This window comes from Numenius arquata, chromosome 24 (assembly GCF_964106895.1).
Source record: "Numenius arquata chromosome 24, bNumArq3.hap1.1, whole genome shotgun sequence".
NCBI lineage: Eukaryota > Metazoa > Chordata > Aves > Charadriiformes > Scolopacidae > Numenius > Numenius arquata.
Genome location: NC_133599.1, coordinates 3,782,648 through 3,801,311, shown reverse-complemented (window position 1 = coordinate 3,801,311; position 18,664 = coordinate 3,782,648). Strand labels below are relative to the sequence as shown.

The 18,664-nt window shown below is 56.4% G+C and overlaps 1 protein-coding gene across 9 annotated transcripts in view; it reads left to right on the top strand.

Moving 5' to 3' along the window:
• The first annotated feature begins 1,225 nt into the window (after positions 1 to 1,225).
• The window catches only part of FOXP4 (forkhead box P4), a 40,073-nt gene continuing 22,634 nt past the window's right edge, over positions 1,226 to 18,664 (top strand). For 7 of the 9 annotated variants that reach the window (XM_074163439.1, XM_074163438.1, XM_074163440.1 and 4 more), the window contains exons 1-2: positions 1,226 to 1,426; positions 10,811 to 10,900. In XM_074163439.1, the coding sequence (XP_074019540.1) occupies positions 1,226 to 1,426; positions 10,811 to 10,900 (291 nt within the window). The remainder of the gene's footprint in view (positions 1,427 to 10,810; positions 10,901 to 18,664) is intronic. The other 2 variants (XM_074163441.1, XM_074163443.1) reach the window with 1 other exon arrangement.

Here is an 18,664-nt window from a genome sequence, read left to right as displayed (position 1 = left end):
GGATGCCCTTGGCACCCAGCTCCCTGCAGCCGCCCATGCATTGGGGTGCCAGCAGCTTTTCCAGCCTGTGGTTCCCCCTGTGCCCTGGTCTCCCAGCTCAGCACGGTGGCTTGGGAGCTTGTGTGGGTCAAACGGAGCTTCGGATGGCTGTCCCGAGACTCTTGGCATCCTACGGCTCCGCTCCTGGCGTTGCTGCACCCGTGCCAACGCGAGCCCTGCAGCCGGGATGCGGGGATGAGCCGGGACCTTCTGCCCGTGTGCCCGGGGTGTAACGGGGTGATGGGCAGGGAGAGTTTACAGGGATAAAACTTGCCCACGAAGGCAAAGTGGTTTCCCTCTTGCCGTGCGAGGGGGGAAGCCTGGAATGGCAGGAAATGAAGTGCAAGAGCTGCAAAACGCCGCTGCCGGGGGGCTGGTGCGGGGCTGAAAATGCAAGGGGTGTTGTAGCCCCTGCAGCGAAGGGCAAAGCGCCCGGCTTGGTCCTGGGAGAGCATCCGAGGGGTTACGGCATCAGGAGGGGGTACGGCAGCACAAGGGGGTGCAAAGAGGCGTCTGGGAGAAAGGGAGGATTCTCCGACTGATGTTTTCTGCAGCCGCGCCGTGCTCTTAGTTTTTGCCACATCCCAGCTCCACGGTACCTTTGGGTTTCCTCGACCAGGTCGGCAAACTTTGTGCCAAGTGTTTTTTCCTGCTGGGAAGCACTGGTTTTGCTGGGAGCTGAAGTGCTTTGTGGAAATGTGTTAACTTACATTGAGATTTTTGCAGTGAAATCTGCGGCGCGGGCTCCGTGTGCTTGGTGTGCAGCCTTGCTGGAACTTCAGCTTCGCCGTCTCCAGCGTCTCAAAGTGAAATATTTTGGGATTCTCTTGAAAAATGCCTGGATTCCTGGGACTTTATGTCTTGACTCAGGCTGGGAGAAAGCTAAAAACGTGGTGTGTTCCTATGAGAGGGTTGCCCTGGTGCTGCAGAGGGCTGGCAGCGTGTTCATGGCAGCTCGCTCTGCTGCACGTTTATTTTTTGGAGTGAATTGAACGCAGCTAAAACTGGCCGGGGTTTGACATCCCGTCCCTGCATCTCCCCCGCCGGACTTCACGGGGATGGGAGACGGGGCAGGGTGAGGATGGGGCACGGGGCAGGCGGAGGTGGGGATGCCAAGCCAGGGATTTCGGACTCTCTCCTCAACCTCTGCTCTTTCCTCCTCTTCCTCAGGTCCCGCTAGCAAGTCATGATGGTTGAATCCGCCTCGGAGACGATACGGTCCACTCCCTCCGGCCAAAACGGGGTCAGCAGCCTCAGCAACCAGCCCGATGGCGGCGGGGGCGGCGCGGGGGGCGGCGGAGGGGGCGGCGGGCGCGAAGGAGCCGCCAGTGGGGAGACCAACGGCGAGATGAGCCCCGTGGAGCTCCTGCACTTCCAGCAGCAGCAGGTAGGAGGGACACCCCGCTTCCTTCTCATACCCACCTTACACAAGGGGATGTGGGACTGGATCCTTCAAGGGTTTGGGGGCAACACCCAGTTTTACCCTCCCCTTGTCCCCCAGGGCTGGCCCAGGAGATGGGTGGCACCAGGCTGGGTCGTCCCTGTTGAAGTTGGGGTGCTGGTGCTGCCCCAAAAAAACCAAGCGCTTGTCCTTTGGGGTGCACATCCCAAGATGACGGGAGATGGAGCCCGTCCGTCCCTGCAGCTCGTGGGCTGGTGGCTGCTGCCCTGGAGGTGGCCACATTTTGGGGGGAGGTCCCCCTGCGCTGGTGGCTCTGCCTGCTCTGTCCCGTGTTGGCGGGGGGGAAAGCGGGGCAGAAAAAGGAGGAGGGCTGTGAGAGCGGAGCAAAGACCTGTTGGCTGTAAAATAAGGAGCAGGTTGTCTCTGAGTCTGTATTTAGTTCTCCGGAGGTGACCAGAGGTGGTCCCCCCCTTCTCTAGGGCTCCTGGTGCCTTCAGCTGAAGAATTAACCGCACGTGTGGCCCAAAACACGTGTGACGGTGACATGTGCGTGCAAGAGCTCTGTCCTTGAGCACACGCGTGTGCACCCCGGGGAGCTGCGTGGCACACATCTGCCCTTGCACGCCTGGGCGGCTGTAGGGAGGGGGGACACGGATGGACGTGTGTGCGTGCCTGCAGGTTACCTTTCAAAACAAACTTGGGAGAAAACATAAATTTTCCTCCTTGGATACTAAATAAGGCAATGATCCCTGCCTCGTATGGAGATCGCCTCCCTGAGCCATAAATTCCAGCGTGAAAGCTGTAAAAAATTGCTGTGTCTGATACTTTAGTAGTGAGTGCTGTAAATCCATTACCTGAATAACAGCCGTTTCTCACGCAGTTAAGCCCCTGTTCCCCTGATCTGCCGGGTAATCATGCGTGTAATGCCGCTGAGAGTCACCCCTGCCGAAGGAGCCGCCGCTCGCTCCCCTCCCCGCGCCGGGGACGGCCCCGAATTTCACCGAGCGGCGGCCGGAGCCAAGGGTGAATAGCAGATACGTGTTCCTGCCCGGCCAAACCGGTGCAAAATGGGCAGCGTCGTTGTGAAACGGGGTTGTCTCCTCCAGAAAATAAGGAGGAAAAAAAAAAAAATAAATAAATAAGAGGGTTTTTTCGATGCGGAGCGCTGCGGGTGTTGGCTCATCCCGGGGGATGTCGCTCCCTGAGCTCACCCGGTAAATCCTGCCCTGCCCAAGGCACGGCCGAGGTTTAATTTCATCCTTTTGCCTTTCTTCTTTTGGATTCCCAGTGTAATTACCCTGGGAAACTCGCCGGCACGTGGAATTACTAAGGCAGAGGGTTTGGTAAACTTCCAAAAAACAAATGACATCTGCAATGACAGCACCTTGGGGGGAGGGAAAAAAAAAAAAAACCCATCCCCAGGACTATCAATCTTCATGCTTCAGGGAACAGGCTGAGCACCAGCTGGGGTCAGGAATAAATGTCCCCATATATAGAGTTTTGCACAATTAAGTGCTTTATGGAGGCTTTACACCATCCTCGGGAGCATCCAGCGTTCGCCCCTTGTCGCAGCCGGGCTCCCGGACCACTGGGCTGTTCCCGTCTGACAGCTCCTCCGTCCCGAGCTCCCGGAATGTCAGTACTCAATCCTTATTTTTATTTAACTGTACGAAATCCCCAAGAAAGGTTAGGAAGCCTGGAGGGAAGGGAACCCGCCACTCGACCACCTTCCCAGGCTTGAAGGGCCACCAGTGGCTTAAAACTCCCCGTCCGTAGGGGTTTGTGTGGGCGATGCAGCACCCTGGGGGCATGTCTCTGCCCTCCTTTTTGGCTGGTTTTGCACATTTTGGCCAAAAAAAAAGCTGGTTTTGATCGTCTTTGGGGCCCACAGTCCCTCTGCTGTCACCCTTTAGAAAGGGTGAACCCAGACAGCCATGGGGCTTGTTTGCAGGGTTAAAACCCCTCTCTGAGGATGCTGCCTGGAGGCCAGTGCCCTGGGTGGGAGCTTGAGGGGAGGTGGGGGTATTGTGGGGTGCTCAGGGACCCCCTGAGGCTGTTTTGGGGAGTCCCTGGAGCAAGAGGACCATAGGTGTCTGGCTGCACCACCCTGGGATCAGGGGTTGCCAGCCACAGCTTTCTTTAGCCATCCTCAGCTGTGCCTGGTCCATCCGTCCACCCTGGTCCATGCGACTTGGGAGCATCCCGTGGTCCGGAGATCCTGGAGGGAGAGCGGGAGCCCGGTAGGGATGGAGAAAGGTCATCCCCCTCCCCTCCCTCCTTTCCTTCCTCCCTTCCTCTCCCCCCTCCAGCCCAGGGGATGGGCGTTCGGGTTAAATCCCTGGATTTCAATGGCAGGATTGGGGTTGAAAAGCTTGAATAGCGCGCGCCCGCATTGTGCCGGGGTTGGCGGAGGGGAGAGGTCGGCCGGGGGCATGGGAGGGCTGCCCGCCGGCCGGGGTCTCCCACCGCCGTTGCTGTGGGAACGTGGCGAGACCTCCAGCGCGCTGACATCCTCCAGCCGGGCTCCAAAGGGCCCCGCCGCCTTGGCGCATTAATGAGTTTTTAACGTGGGGGCCGGCCCCTCGCCCCCCCCCCCCCACCACCACCACCACGCCGGGACCCCTCCCCTTCGGTAATCCTCGGGGGAGGAAGGCTGGGCAGGAAACGGGGGGCAGCAGGGGGATGGGGGTGTTGCATCCCCATGGAGGAGGGGGATTAGAGGAGGAGGGTTGGGAGGAGGATGAGGATGCTCTGGTGTGGGTATCGGGGTGCAGCCATGGGAGCGATGTGGGGGGAGGTAGGGGACACCCGCGGGTGCTGCTGTGCCCAATGAGGGGTGCTCTCCCGTGATTTGGGTCTTTCCAGGGTTTTCCTGAATTCCTGCAAAAAATCCCACGTCTCCAAAACCCTGGAGCTGGGGTTTAAAGATGGGTCTTGGGGGGGGTTGTGGCTTTGGGGGGCAGGGGGTGGCAGGGCAGGAGCACAGAGGGGCTCGGAGCAGGGATATCCTGGGGGAGTCACAGGGAAAGTCCCCAAGCCCGATGGCCGCACAGTAGCTCTTTCCAACTTGCAATCCCGTGGAAAAGGATCCATCTGGAAAATCCAGCCACGCTAGCGTTGGTCGGCGTATTTTTTTATTATGCAAAAAAAAGAAAAAAAGAAAGAATATTGCAGTTTATTGCAGGCACATGTCAAAGAAATGTTAAGTTATTAAACAAAAGTAAGACTTGTTTTTAAAAAAGAAGCAAACCAGACTTTTTTGGTAGTTGGAGAAGGGTGTGGATGGGGGGGAGGCACTTCTCTGCCATAGGAAAGATACCGTTCTATAAAACATGTGATCACATCTCAAATATATTGTGTAATCTGCTATTATTAGGGTATTTAAGATAAAAATGAGACTGGAGCACTTAAGTGAAACTCATCTCTCTATTAGGTTCCTTGATTTATATTTCATATTTTACTGAGTACAAATGCAGGAGGGGTTTTTTTCCTTTTTTTTTCCTTCTTTTTTTTTTTTTCCCCTTTTTTTTTTTTTTTTTTCCGTGGGGTGGGATTGTCGGGAGCTTGTTCCTTGTGTTCTTCATTAGTGGGAATGGCTTTAACCCCTCGCCTGCGAGGATTGAAGAGTCAAGAGTGGGGGAATAAAGTCCAGAAGCATTAGTGTGTGCAGCGAAAGGGAGAACAGCTGGGGCCGAGGGAGAGGCACAGAGCCTGTTGTAAAAAGGACTTCTTTTCTTACCCTTTTGTGAAGAATTGTGTCATTTTTGTTAATTTTGATCTCTTTGAGCCATTTGGTTCTGGTTAAGCAAGACCGGGGCTGGGCTGGGTGGAAGTGCTTCTCAATATGGCATCATTTACCGTTAATATCCATCTAAAAATATCCCCGTGTGTGTGTTGTTTTAATAGCTCTAATTCTGGAATGTGACGATGTCATTTTTATGAGGTTAGTGTAAAAAATCTTTTTTTCTTTTTTTTTTTTTTTATTTTAACATTTTTTCATCCCTTCCCGACCTCTTTCTACCCTCCAAAAGGAGCGGAGGGAAAAGGGAAGGTGCAGACTCTCTTTATAGATCCCCTTCCTTGCAAAATTGTTGGTTTAATGTAATCTTTTCGGGTGGGTTTTCGCTCGTTGGGGGTTAAAAACCCATGCGAAGCTTTGATCCCATCCAGGTGGAAAATCCCTGGGCTATTTTTGGGCAGTGGTTCCCATCCCGAGCAGGGCGAATCCGCTCCCCCCGGAGCGGTAGGCAGCCGACGCGCCGCTTTTGGCTCCAGCAGCTGGAGCGTCCGGGCACCGCGGCGTAATTAAAAAGTACACCCTCGTAAAATGAAATACCTGGGAGAACAAGGTGGTTTAAAAATACCCTGGGCAGGATTTTCCCTTGCGCTGTTTGATTTTGGGGAGGTCCGGGCTTGTGCTTTTAGAAAGACCCAGGGATGTCTCCAGCCTCACCAAGGTTTTTGGTTTTTTTTTTTTAACTTCTTGACCTATTTCTTCCCAATTTGACCAGGGAGGTGTCGGAGAGACGTGGCTTGGGCAGGTTTTGTGGGGAAAAAAGATGGCCAGGCAGAGATGAGGGGTTAATGTAGGGGCTGAAGTGTGTCTCAGCCCACCCTACGTGGGATGGGCTCCTCCATCGCTGGGGCCAGATGGGACCTGGTGTTCCCCGTGGGAGAAAGAGGAGTTTGTGGTGTTTCCATGGGGGACGGCAGCCAAAAGCTGGCCCTCAAACTCTCCTGGAGGCCTCCATCACCTATGGGGTGGAGGTGTGAAGTCCCACCAGTCGGAGCACGAGCCTCTTGGGGGAGAATTAATGATAAACCCCAGGTACGTTGGGTGGAAGCCGGGGTAACGGGCTGCTTCCCTGCTGGAGGATGAGATGCTTTTGTCTGAAGTCAGGGACAAGGATCCAGCCTTGGTTTGTCCAGCGAAGTGGATCAATCCCAGGCATGGTTTGGGTATTGACCCTCTCCCCATCCCACCACGCACCTTCCCAGCATCTCTTAGGGCTCGGGCTCTGCAGCATCGCTGAGAAAAACATCACGCAAGCCCAGCGTGGGGCACACAGAGGTGCTGAGCCTGGGGGAAGCTTCTCCTCCATCGTGCTAAGAACCTGTCTAAGTACTTTCAGTTTTTTGGTTGCCTTTAAAAATACTTGTTTAGAAACCAGGATAGCTGCAGACTGCGTTTTATTTCTACCGTGGACCCTTTACCAAACTGTAGTGCTGCCCGGTTGGAGAAACAGCACAAAATGCACCAAGAAACTGGTGCGACCTTGTGTGAGATTTTACAGTTTAGTTTTTAAAAAAGGGAGCAGCTAAAATAATTAAATGAGCAAAAGCCCACCGGGTTAAAAGCTTTCCTACCCCGGGCATGGCTCTACCAGGGTTAGTGGGCTTTGAGTGGTGCTTGGAACTGATGTTTTATGTGTCCCCGTGTAGCCTGGGGTAGTTGTGGGTCACCCCCAGCAAAGTCTGAGTCACCATCCTCTTCCTCAGCCCTGAAAGGTGCTGCTGTCGCTGCTGCTTTTGGGGAGGGCAAAGCCAAACAGCATCAGCTCTTGACGTAAGTGTCTGAGACATTACAAACTTTTTAATGGGATAATTTGCTGATCAAAGGGAGCCATCGAGGAGCATGATGAATCTGACACAACCCATTCGTTCCTAATTACGGGTAACATGCTAATGACTCTTGAATAACACCATGCAGCAGGATACAATTTTTTTTTTTTTTTTTTTTTAAATCATTTTTTCTCCAGTTCACAGAGCCAGGAGGTGTAATCCCATCCACTCCCACGGGGAGACTTTCTTCCTTCTGCTTTCACGTCTCCTCAGCCCTAAGGAGGGGTTGTGGGTGACATTCTCCTTGCTCATCCCTATGGAAAAGCTTTATCCCCCCAGCACCCAGGCTGGTCCTCCTGCCCTGTGGGGTGTGGGTAACAAATACAGATAACCTGATGCTCTGCATCCCAAAATTCAATGCTTGGGGGGTCCGCCTGCCTCATGCAGCCGTGCGACAGGTTTGCAGACCCGTGTGGTACCGGCCAGAGCATCCTTCGTTTGCAGGATGAGCTGGATTTAGGCTTAAGTGGCAATCGCTGCCGGGTGGTGGGGAGGGAGGGGGCAGCTCCGGGGCGCTGGGGGGGAGGCCCCTGTGAGCAATTGTAAGGCCATGTCATTTTTTTTCTTTTTTCCCCCCTGTAAATCTTGTAATTTCGTGCTTCAGAGCACAACAAAGTGAGAGAGCCAGCGGGGAGTGAATTAAATTCCCCCCTGAGAGGCGGCGCGGGGTGGGCGGCCGGCGGTGGGGCTGAGCCAGCCTGGCGCTGGGGACACGGTGGCACCCGCGGGCCAGCCAGTATTTGGGTTTAGAAAGAGAGATTCTGGGTGAAGTTCCGTTTAGCGCTTCGCCTGGGTGCTGGCATTATGTCTCTTGAGATTTTCCCCTCTTTGCTGGATTTTCCACGCTGGCCGCAGTGATTTTTGTTGGGCTGGGGCAGGGACCTGCCTCGCCAGGTCACCTCTCTGAGGTGGTCCTTGCAAACCCCGGAGGAATTTCATGTGGTGCAGATGGAGAAACCAAATCCATGCAAACCTCTCTCAAATGGACACGTGGAAAAAGAGGTAAATCTTGGGCAGCCGATGCACACACGGGATGGATCCTTGGGTGGATGCCCCGGACCTACCGGCTCTGCTGCGTGCCGGCGCTGAGCAGCCGTCGATTGAATTCCTCCACCCTTGGCTTTTAACTGGAATTACTGTTTTCATTTCCAAAAGTAATTAAAATATCAGAGCTTGGGCTGTCATAACTGTCACATGGTTTTTGTGTTCACATTACCGATGCACATCTATTACTGTTAATAACAGGGAAATAACATGCCCGTGGAGAAACGCGCCTGGCGCTGGGGCTGCGACGGCTCCAGGACTTGGACCACGAGCTCGTGCCGTTGGTGATTCCCGGCAGCACGTTGCCACGTTTGTCCTTGAGGATTTTATTTTTTCAGTCGTTTGGACAAAGCGAGTTTGTGGGTTAGCGGTGATGCAGTTTTTGAGCATCCCCAGCAGCCGGCCGGGAATGCTGGGGAGGAGGCGGTGGGCAGGGGGCATCCCAAAGATTCGTCATGGGAGCGTAACGTTGGGATCCCATCTGCTTCTGAAACTCCTGGGCTTTTGACTTTCTTGGGGGCCGTTTGGCTCCCGTGCGCGGTGACAGACACAGCAGGGCAGAGGGTGCCCTGCACTGCGTCTGGGGCCCAGCTCTTGGGTTTGGGGCCCTTACTGTGAAATGATAATTTTTTTTAAAATAAAATAAATAAGGTTGCGTCTCCTAAACCCTCAGTCACAGCCGCCAGATTTAGCAACAACTCTTTAAAAACTCTTGTTTCGCGAGTGCACTTCTAACGCCTGTCCGCCTGTCAGGGGCGGGTCGGGTGGGTTTATCCACAAAAATAAAAACGCAGCAGAGCTGGGACATCCTTCGCTTTAGATCTGTTGCGTACGCTCTTCCCGAGCAACCCCCGGCGGAGAGGAGCACGGAACGGGACCTTTGAGCAACCTGCTCTAGTGGAGATGTCCCTATGGACACGGTGTCCCAGGGCAGGGGGGTTGGAACTCGATGATCTTTAAGGTACCTTCCAACTCTAACCGTTCTATGATTCTATGATTTTGATTAAAACGCAGGTAATGAGTGAGCCTTCATTGGGTGCTCCCTTGAGCTACTATTAAAGGGTGCTGTGGGTGCTCCTTGCTTCGCAGAGGTTCAGTTCCCGCATGAAACGGGACCTTTTGATTAAGACACAGGTAATGGGTCTTGATGGGTGCTCCCTTGAGCAACTGTTAAGGGGTGCTGCGGGTGCTCCTTGTTTCGCAGAGGTTCAATAAATAGTGAGTGGACCAGAACGGGTGCATTAAGGTGCATCCACGCCGCGGGTGATGCCGCTCCGGTTTGCGAGTGGCTTTGGCAGGGGGAGGGATGGAGGAGGTAGCGGGCACAGGCTGGGGCGGGGGTGGGGGGGCTTTTTTCTTTATAGCTGGAAATGCGGAGAATTAACAAGCGGGCCCTTTCTGGGGGCGCGCGGCCGCCTCCTGGAAGCCCGGGCGGGTGATTTACGGCCGGGGTGATGACAGCCGGGGGAACCCGCGCGCCGCCCAGCCGGGCGCTGACCCCTAATGCAAACCTGGCCCGCAGGCAGGGCCACAATGGCTTGGTTGTTCAGAAGTATAACCCGGGCAAAAGAAAAAAAAAGAAAAAAAAAAAAGAAAAATTCCCTTAAAAGCAAAACTGAGGAGTGTAGGAGGAAGCGGGTCTGGGAGCAGCAGCCGGGTACCGCAGGGTTGTTTGCGTTTGGGCTTTATTCCCTCTCCCGGCTCCTGAGCGAAGCTCCTTTGCTCGGCTTGGGGACACACTCCGGTGCTCGCCCTCGCCCGTCACTCGTACTTGCTCCTCTCCCATCCTTGTCTTTTGCAGGATTTCCCTTAATTTCACCAACTTTTTTTGGCTGCCGACCCTGCTGTGTGCGGCTCGCTCACAGTTGCTGGTGCCTGCGTGTGTTTCCACACCTGGTTTTTACCCATTTAGGTTGGTTTCTCCTTCTTTTCCCTGTCGCGCGACTTCCCAGTGAGACACCTTCGTCCCAGCAAACAGCTTAAGGAAACCCATAACTCTGGCTGGGCAAAAAGCTGTAAAAATAAGCAGGTTTCATCTTGGTCACTTGTACAAGTTGCTAAACTCCTCCTGCATCACCATAAACTCCATGTGGATGCGTTCATGGATTATTAATTCAGAGTTTAATCCTGCCTGACCCAAATCTGGGCAGGGACTGGGACTTTTTGGTGCTCCAGCGTGACGATAAGATATAAAATTAAATGTACACAGTAGCTGCAGACACAAGGGGTGTCAGCTGCGGCAAAAACATAGTGGTGGCTCCATGCAAGGGTGGAATAAATCAGCCGGGAGCCCTCCTCCAGACCCCCCCCCAGCTACAGGTTGGGCACCAGTTGTGCCTGGCCCCGGTGTGTGCCAGGGCTGGGGGTAACCCTCCAGAAAACCTGCCAGAGGATGAAGATGTTGGACCTGGTGACCTGCTGAAGATGGGATGAGGGCTTTTGGAAGAGGGCAGGATTGCACCCAGGTCCCCATGGCCCCGGGCTATGGGGGGGTGCAGGGGGAGCGGTGGCCTGTAATGGGATGTACTGGTCATACTGGTGCATCACTTGTGCATACTGGCCCTCCTTGTGCATCGCTTGCACCCTGTGGATCAAACCCATGGAGAGCCCATCCAGGCGCTGCTCCGGGGAGCGTGTCTGGAGGAGGGAGGAGGAAGAGAAGGGCACCCTTCCTCCTGCCCACCCGCTGTGTCTCTTTTGCAGGCTCTCCAGGTGGCACGCCAGTTCCTGCTGCAGCAAGCCACGGGGCTGAGCTCCCCCAGTAGCAACGAGGGCAAGCAGCCGGCGGTGCAGGTGAGCCCCGAGGACGTGTGTGTGTCTGTCCCCAGCACCCCCTTTTTTGGCAAGGGCTCTGCTGCACACCGATGCGGTGGGAAACTGGATGTGGAGATACACGTTGGCTCCATCTTCGGGATGGCCAAAGCACACCAGGAGCCCACAAAGAGTTAAATCCCCTGTAAACCTCCAGACATTTATTGGATGGGGGTTTGGAGGGTTTCTGTGGTCCCCCATCTGTGGTGACATGATGGGAAGGGGTGATGTGAGGGAAGGGCTGGCTCCAGGCGGGGTAAGGACCAGGGAGAGAAGGTCACCATGTGCCACTATACCTTGGGACAGCGTTTTGGATAGGGAGGTGCAGAGTTTCCCCGGGCTCAGAGCACCCCAGGATTCATGCTGGGTGCTGTTTGCAGGGACATGGGGCTGGATAAGGGATGGTCCCTTGAGGCCAGAGCCAGGGCAGGTCCCCCAGCGTGGGACAGCCGCTGGGACAGGACAAAGGCCCATCTGGGATGGGGTTTTGTGGTACTGGCAGGAAACCGGGACTTTGGGTGGATGCAGCACCCTTGGGTGACATCCTGCTCCCACAGGGGAGGGGGGGACCTCCCCTTTGCTGCTCTCCTCTGTCAAAGGAGAGGGGCAGAAAATGGGAAGAAAAGGGGCAGAAGAGGGGTGTGAACCTGGGGAGAGGGAGGCAGAAAGAAGCAAAGCCCAAGCGATGGAAAGTGACAATTTAAATAGCTGTGCGGAGGGGCTCTCCCTTCAGGCTAATTAAATTTATCGGAGAACAGCAGGTTACCTTATTAGAGCCACGTGGGTTTAATTAACAAAGGAAAGTAATTAGCACAAGCGCTCTCAGAGCTGGAGGTCCTGCCTATGCCAGGCTGAGCCGGCAGGGCAGCGGGAGGGCGGCGAGAGCCGGGGCTGGGATGGGCAATCGCCGGCTCCTCTCCCGCTGCCATCCCGGTGCTGCCGGTACCGGGGTGGGCTCAGGTGGGGGGGCCAGGGGAACCCCAGCGGGTTGGGAAGCAGCAGCTGGGTACGAGCAATGGGAATTAGTCAGGGCTCCCGCGGCACAAACAGGCGGCTTTTTCCAGTGGTGCTCGCAGGAAGGAAATGCAGTCACTGCATGGAAAATGTCTGCGAAGGACAAAGGCAGCGAGGGTGAAGTCAGATTCCGGTAACCGGCGCCTCGCTCCCCTCCATGGGTGCGTGTCCCTGCCTGCACTCACTCCTTCCCCTGCCTGCACTCCTTCCCCTGCCTGCACTCCTCCTCCTGCCTATCCCTTCCTGCTCTCTCCGCCGCTTCCCCGGCTCCAATGCACACGCGCTTGGCTCGCTCGCCGCTCGCTTAACATCCCGTTCCCCCCCCTTCTCTGCCGCTTTCTCGCCTCCCTTTCCCTGCCCATCTGGCCCGGCGGCTTTGCCGGAGTGAACTGGATCTGCCTTCCCCTTCCCCTCCTCCCTTTCTGCCTCGCGGGGAAAAAAAAAAAAAAAAAAAAAAAAAAGACTTGTGAAAGTTGTAGACGTGAGTCAGAAATAGCTCATAACTCAGCAGCGACCGGCCTCTTCCTCCCCCCGGCCCCGCCGGCAGCTGGAGCGGGATCTGACCGAGGGGAGATAGAGGATTAAGCAGACTCCTTTGAAAGGAAGTTTATCTAATGGCAGAGTGGTGTGGATGAGACTGGCCAGGACGGCTGGAGGAGGAGGAGGAAGGCTGGGCCCCAGTGTAGCAGACCCTGGCTGGGGAAGGATCGGGGAGCGCGGCAGGACCGGGGTGTTCATTGCGGTGTTTGGGACCCCGGGTGCCCTCCATGTGCCAGCCTGGACCCCCGATGGCTTTTCCCGGGGACATGGGGCTGTGCCGCAGCCCCCCCGGGGGCGGATTTCCACATCACTTGGGGATTTGGGGTCCCAAATAGGAGGGTCCCCCAGGAGCATCCCAGAGCCCAAATCCCCGGAGCGCTGCAGGCACCCCGTGTTTGCCGACACCACGTGTTTGCAGCTCCCTGTCACCTTGCTGATGGGGACGGGACGCTTATGGGGCACCAAGCCAGCGGGGATATTAATGCCAGGCGGCGATGGCGTGCTCTTAAAAACAAACAAGGAGCTGCTGGGCTTGATAGGATCTTGGGGTTTGGGTTTTTTTTTTTTGGAGTATGGACCCTCTCTCCCTCCAGATGCCTGGAGGTGTGTGGGGAGAGCATCACGGCTGCATCTAAAAAAAAAAAATGCCAAAAAATACCAAAAAAAAAACCCACTCTTGAAACATTTTTAAATGGTTTTAATTCTTTGCAACTTCAAAACTATTAGCAACTTGGTGGATGCTGACCAAATGTTGCGTTTGAGGAATTTTGCTGCAGGGCACTCCTCTCCTGCCCGGGGCTGGTCGGGAGCAGCGGATCCCACCGGGATCCTGCCGGCGTGGGGAGATGCTGTGTGTTTGGAGAGGCAGTGGGGAGTCTGTCCATGCCCTGTGTTTTCAGTGCTGGGCCATTCCTGGCTCGGAAGCTCCAGTGAATCTTGGGGTGCCCTTTTTGGGGTCCCTTCGCCATCTGTGCCCCCAGAGCCGGGGGTCTCCCAGCCTCCGGCGGGATCAACTTGCTGAGGTTACAAAGCCTCAGAAATAGGAGAGGGGGCTGAAGGGCGCCGAGGGAAGGGGAGAGAGGAGTTTGGAGCAAACTGCGGGAAATTGCTTTTCTTTTGTCTGCGGCGGCGGGGAGGGCAGCGGAGCGGAAAAGTGTATTTTGTTGATTTGAAACTTGAGTGAAATGGGTAATGAAGACAGATCAATACCAGCCCTTCTGCGTTCCCTCTCCAGGAAAAAATACACAGCAGCCCGTCTGTCTCGGCTCGCGCAGCGCTAGATTTTTCCATTTGAACTCGCAGCACCGCTGTCCATCCCCGCTCCCCCCGCCGCTCCCCCTCCTCCTTCCCGGAGCCCCCGGCTCTGCCACCGCCACCACCATCCCGCTCCGTGCTCCCTGCTGCCACAACAGCGTTTTGGCTTAACGGAGGAGCAAAGGTGTCGCTTCGATGCCCGTGGATTTGGTGTGACGAGCCGTGCCAGCACCCTGTGCCCATGGATCCTGCCCGAGCGATGCTCGGGGGCCATGGCTCGCCCCGAGCCGTGCCGAGGAAGGGGCTGCCGGGCAGCGAGAACTCCAGCCTCTGCCACCAGCATCCCCCAGCCAGCTCCCTTTCAACTTTCAGCGACTCGCAGCCCAATTATGCGCGATTAGTGCCTCCCCGGCGGGGCGAGCAGCGCTAACGAGGACGCACGTTGGATTGGACAGGCAGGGGGATTGATTCCTCCTTTTCTTTGCCTGCAGCTGAACATCAGAGGCTGGCTGTCCTCCACGCAGGTACACCGGCACCCGCTCGCCCCATGCTGCTGCCTTCCTCCTGCCACCAAAACCCAGGGCAGTTATTCCTTTGGTGCTAAAGCTGTTCAAAGAATTCATAAAATAACCTCAAACCCAGCCTGGCGTGTGGAGCTGGAGTTCCCTTGCAAATTTGGGTTCGGTTTCTCCTCTGAGCTGGGTAGATTTTGTCCCCTTTGTCTCTGTCCCATCTTGGTAAGGTCCCAGAGACAGCATCGTGTGAGCGGAGAGGGGTTGGAGCAGTGTTTGAGTGACCCTGTGTCACCCATCAAGGTATATATAACCGCGTGACACCGATGTGAGTGGCATCGCTGCGTGGCCCCGGGCGTTTGAAGCTCTTGCAGATGGTCTGAGCCAGCTGGATCCCAGAGCTCGCCCAGGGATGCTGAGCGCAGGAGGGGACACGTGGATGTGCCTTTGGCTGGACTGGGAGTGAAAGGTTTGCGCTCCTCCAGCTGTGGAGGGTGCTCAGGGAGGGATTTGCTCATCCCTTGTCCCTGAAAACGGCAGATGTGAAGCTGCTCTTGGTGATGATTGCTTCCCCCTTTTCTATTCCCAGCTCCTTGCCTCCCTTGCCAATGTCCTCAGTTTGTTTCTGTTGGTTTTGGAATTGAAAAGGGTGTTTAAAAAAAAAAAAAAAAAAAAAGCAAAACAGCGCAAACATGTTTGCTGTTGTCTCTAATTGGGAGTTAAAACCTGAGATTAGATCAGAGACAAGGTTGTGCAGCACCTTGAGCTCTGCGGGAAGCATCAAACACCCCAGGGAGCTGGTGCTGAGGTTTGCTCATCCTGGTGGCCCCAGAGACTGCTCCCTGGTCAGGGGGGACGAGGTCTGGGCTGTGCCTGCCCTGGCACAGGAGCTTGGATGTGTGGTTTCAGGTGTGGACCTGGAGATGCTCCTTCCCGTAGTGGTGGCAGCGTGCTCCCCCCAGCTCCCTGGGGACACAGTGGCTCCCACGGCATCCTCCCGGCGTGGGTGATGGTGTGGCTGGGAGGTGAAGGTCGGTGCAGGGATGCTTTGAGGCTGAGCAAACCACCGGCTTGCTCACACGGCCCGGGCCGATGGGGGATGTCCCGGCTGCCGCTCTGTGCCAAGCCGGCGCTCCCGGGGGTCAGGAGGGCGGCCGTCCCTCTGACGGCAGCCCCACGGAGCTGGGAGCCAAGGCTGGCCGTGGGGCTGTGGCTTTCCGCGCTCTGCCTCGCGGCTGGGAGTTGCAATCTGCTTCCCGTAAAAAATGGGAAAAAAAAAGAAAAAAAAAGAGAAAAAATATCTAAGATTTAAATAAAAGCATCACTCCCCCATCCTGCCGCCTTACGCCCGGCCAAATCCTGTCTCGCTCAGCCGGCTTTGGCAGAGCTGCTCCAGGCTTGCGCCCTGTGATACCCGTCTCGTTTTCCCGCTGCCTGATGATCCCCATCCTCTGGCACGGAGGGATTATAACCGGGACCGCCTGGAAAATCACTCCTTCCCCACCCCCCCCCATTCCAAGATCCCGCTGGCCGGTGGGAGCCGCAGCGCCGGGGCTTTCTGGGAGGCAGCCGGAGCTGTTAGTAAGCAGTTTTGCGGGGTGGCAGCCGGCCAAGGAGTGAGTCAAACCCTTCCTGACTCGGTGTCTGGCAGATGCCAACTGGTGACGCGCCGGCCGGGGACCTGCTGCTGGCTGCTGGGACCCGCTTCCCGAGGGATTTGCCGGCTGCAGAGTGACCGCCGCCTGCGAGGGCAGTCCCCGGTGGCTCTGGGACATGGGGAGGGACTTTTCTGCTGGCTGGATGGGATGGAGAGGACACGGATCACCCCTTTCCACCCACTCCCTCACCGCTCTGCTCAACACCTTTTGGCTCTCACTTGTGTTGGATCCGAGCTTTGGAGGCGACTTGCCCAAAGCCACCCTGTTATCCAGGGATGCCCAGGTGGCCTTGTCCCCTGCCACGCGGATGCTGGTGGCCTCTGAGTGCCGTAGATGCGGGCAAAGGGGTTGAACCATCCCGGGGGGCTGCGCCATCCCCCTCCCCATGAGCAGATCAGCTGCCCGCGGGGCTCTCAGCCGAACTTGGGACAGACATTTCTGTCCCCATCTCATTTTGCCGGGGCAGCAGCTGTCCCATCCCCGAGGGAGGCAGCTGGGGCTGTCACCGGAGCCCGCAGCCCCGCGGTTTCCTGCCCCGTGCCAGGGTCGAGCCGGCAGCACCATGCAGCCTCCCCGGCACGCGTGATGAATGGCCACAGCGGGAGCAGGACTCGCTGTATGTGAAGATATTCCCCTCTTGCTAAAGAAAGTTCCTGCCCTCCCTGGAAACCTCAGGCAGGAGGGAGGGATGTTTTCCATGCTGGGGGGGAAATTCTTCGTGTGGCTTCAGCATCCATCGGGGCTCGGGGAGGTGGCAAAGCATGGATGCCCTTCGCAAGAGCTGGCACCAGTTCACCCCATTCACACCTCACCCCCCTCGCGAAGCCGCCACCATTTCCCCGTGTCAGCTCCGCATCCGAGCGTGGAAGAAAAAAAACCCATTTAATGCAGACAAAGGTTGTATGAAAATATAATTCTGCTTTTGTTAGCAGCCATCAAACTCTAAAAAGCGTCACTTTTGTTTTCTTGTAACATTGTGAAAACCTCGTGTCGGATCGAGAGCTGGGGCCCTCTCGACTAATCGCCTCTCCTTTGTGTTTTTAGATTATAGGGGCAATTAGTGTTGTCAAAACCTCTGGCAATTCTCTTTGCTCTTGACAGGGTGTCAGTCCGCTGGGCGAGAAATGGAAGGTGTTATAACTCTCCGGTAATTAGGATGCCTCCGATTTGAAAATGCCAGCAAACGTGTACGAGGGGCTGTTGCGACGGTTGGGGGCGGGGAGGCCGCCCGGATGGGGGATGCGGATGAGCAATTAATTAGGGGCTCTCATTCCGAGCACGTTGCCAGCTGATGAATTGGTGAAGGGAAATTAGCGGGATGCTTAGCTCCCAGCGAGCGGGCGCGCACCCCGCTCGCTCCCGTCCTGCCGTCCTCGCCGGCATCCCTTCTTCCCAGATGTTCGCCGAGGGCTTCGCACAGCTGGCGGCGAGCACCTGACGGCCCAAACACCAGTTCTTCGCCGGTGCTGGTGCCACGGGGGATGCTCAGGGCTCTCCTGGCTCTCCATCAGGCATCGGCGGGTGCCGGAGCCCTGGCAGGGATTTGCAGCTCTTTGCTGGGGATGCTCCTGCCTCCTCCGGAGCCCCCCAGCGCCAGCCAAGCTGGGGAGGTCGAAGGCGTCCCTGGCAGCAGCCCTTGGGTGTGAACATGCGGCAATTAATCAATAACTCTGACACGAAGGCAGCTGGGGGGGGGGGAATTGCCGGCGACAAATGAAACTCGGGCCGCTCTCGACACCTCCCTCCAGCAAAATGCCTGAGTAAACAGATAAGCCTTTGCAATCTCCCTTGAAGGTCAGCGTGCTCCAGCCCGGCCAGACACCTGCCATGGATGGGAGGGACAACACGGGGCCACCCCCGGGGTCCCGTGTCCCACCAGGGTGGCTGGAGGGAGGAGGCGGCCCCCAGGGTGGGCAGCTGGTCCAGACTCAGGGCAGGAGGCACTGGCGGGTACTGGGCTCTCATTGGGACTTTGCTGGGTGCTCTGGAGCTATTTGCTTTGTTTCTCTGTTCCTCATTTTCTGAGCTCCCAAGACCTGTGAGCGAGGGGAGGAGAACGTCACGTACTTTGGATCAAACACGGGTCCTTGGTGTGCACGGGGAGCCTGGCTCGGGCTCTGCTGCGTCCCACGTGCCGAGGAATTGCCCTTCCTGGGGTCCCCTTGAAGACCCCGATGCTGCCGGGCAGGGACAGGCAGGAGGCTGCTGGGGGCTCACCAGCTCTCCTGCTCCTGACCAGTGGCAGTGATCTGCTTTCCTAGGAAAAGGGAGCATCCAGGAAGGATTCTTAAATTACAGCAAAACCATAGCCCTGCCCAGAGCCTCGGGAAGGGATTTGGGCTGGTGGGATCGACAAAGGGCTGGGACAAGGCAGCTCTTGGTGGCCGTGGTTGGGAAGGCGGCGTTGCTCCACCTGGGCAGGACCAGAAGGGCTGGGAGCCATCACTGACACCTTCTCCAGCGCTTTGCCGTGGGGGTGTGGACCCGTGTTATGATAACCAAAGGCAGGGGTTGGCAGGTTTTCTTAGCCCTCCCTCCACTTGGCATGGTAATTAACGCGAGTTACTGGTGTCAATTGGAGGTAAAGCTTTGATGTGTCTATGGAAAACCTGGTAACCTCTTCCTCCGTGCTCTGCTTTGCAAATTTATTTGGGTGATCGGTATCTTCCCCACTTCCCTTGGCATTTCCCTCCTCCCTGCAGCAGCCGGGACTCCGAGGGAAGGAGCGGTGCCCGGCACCTTTCCCATGCTCACAGGAGGGGAGGGAG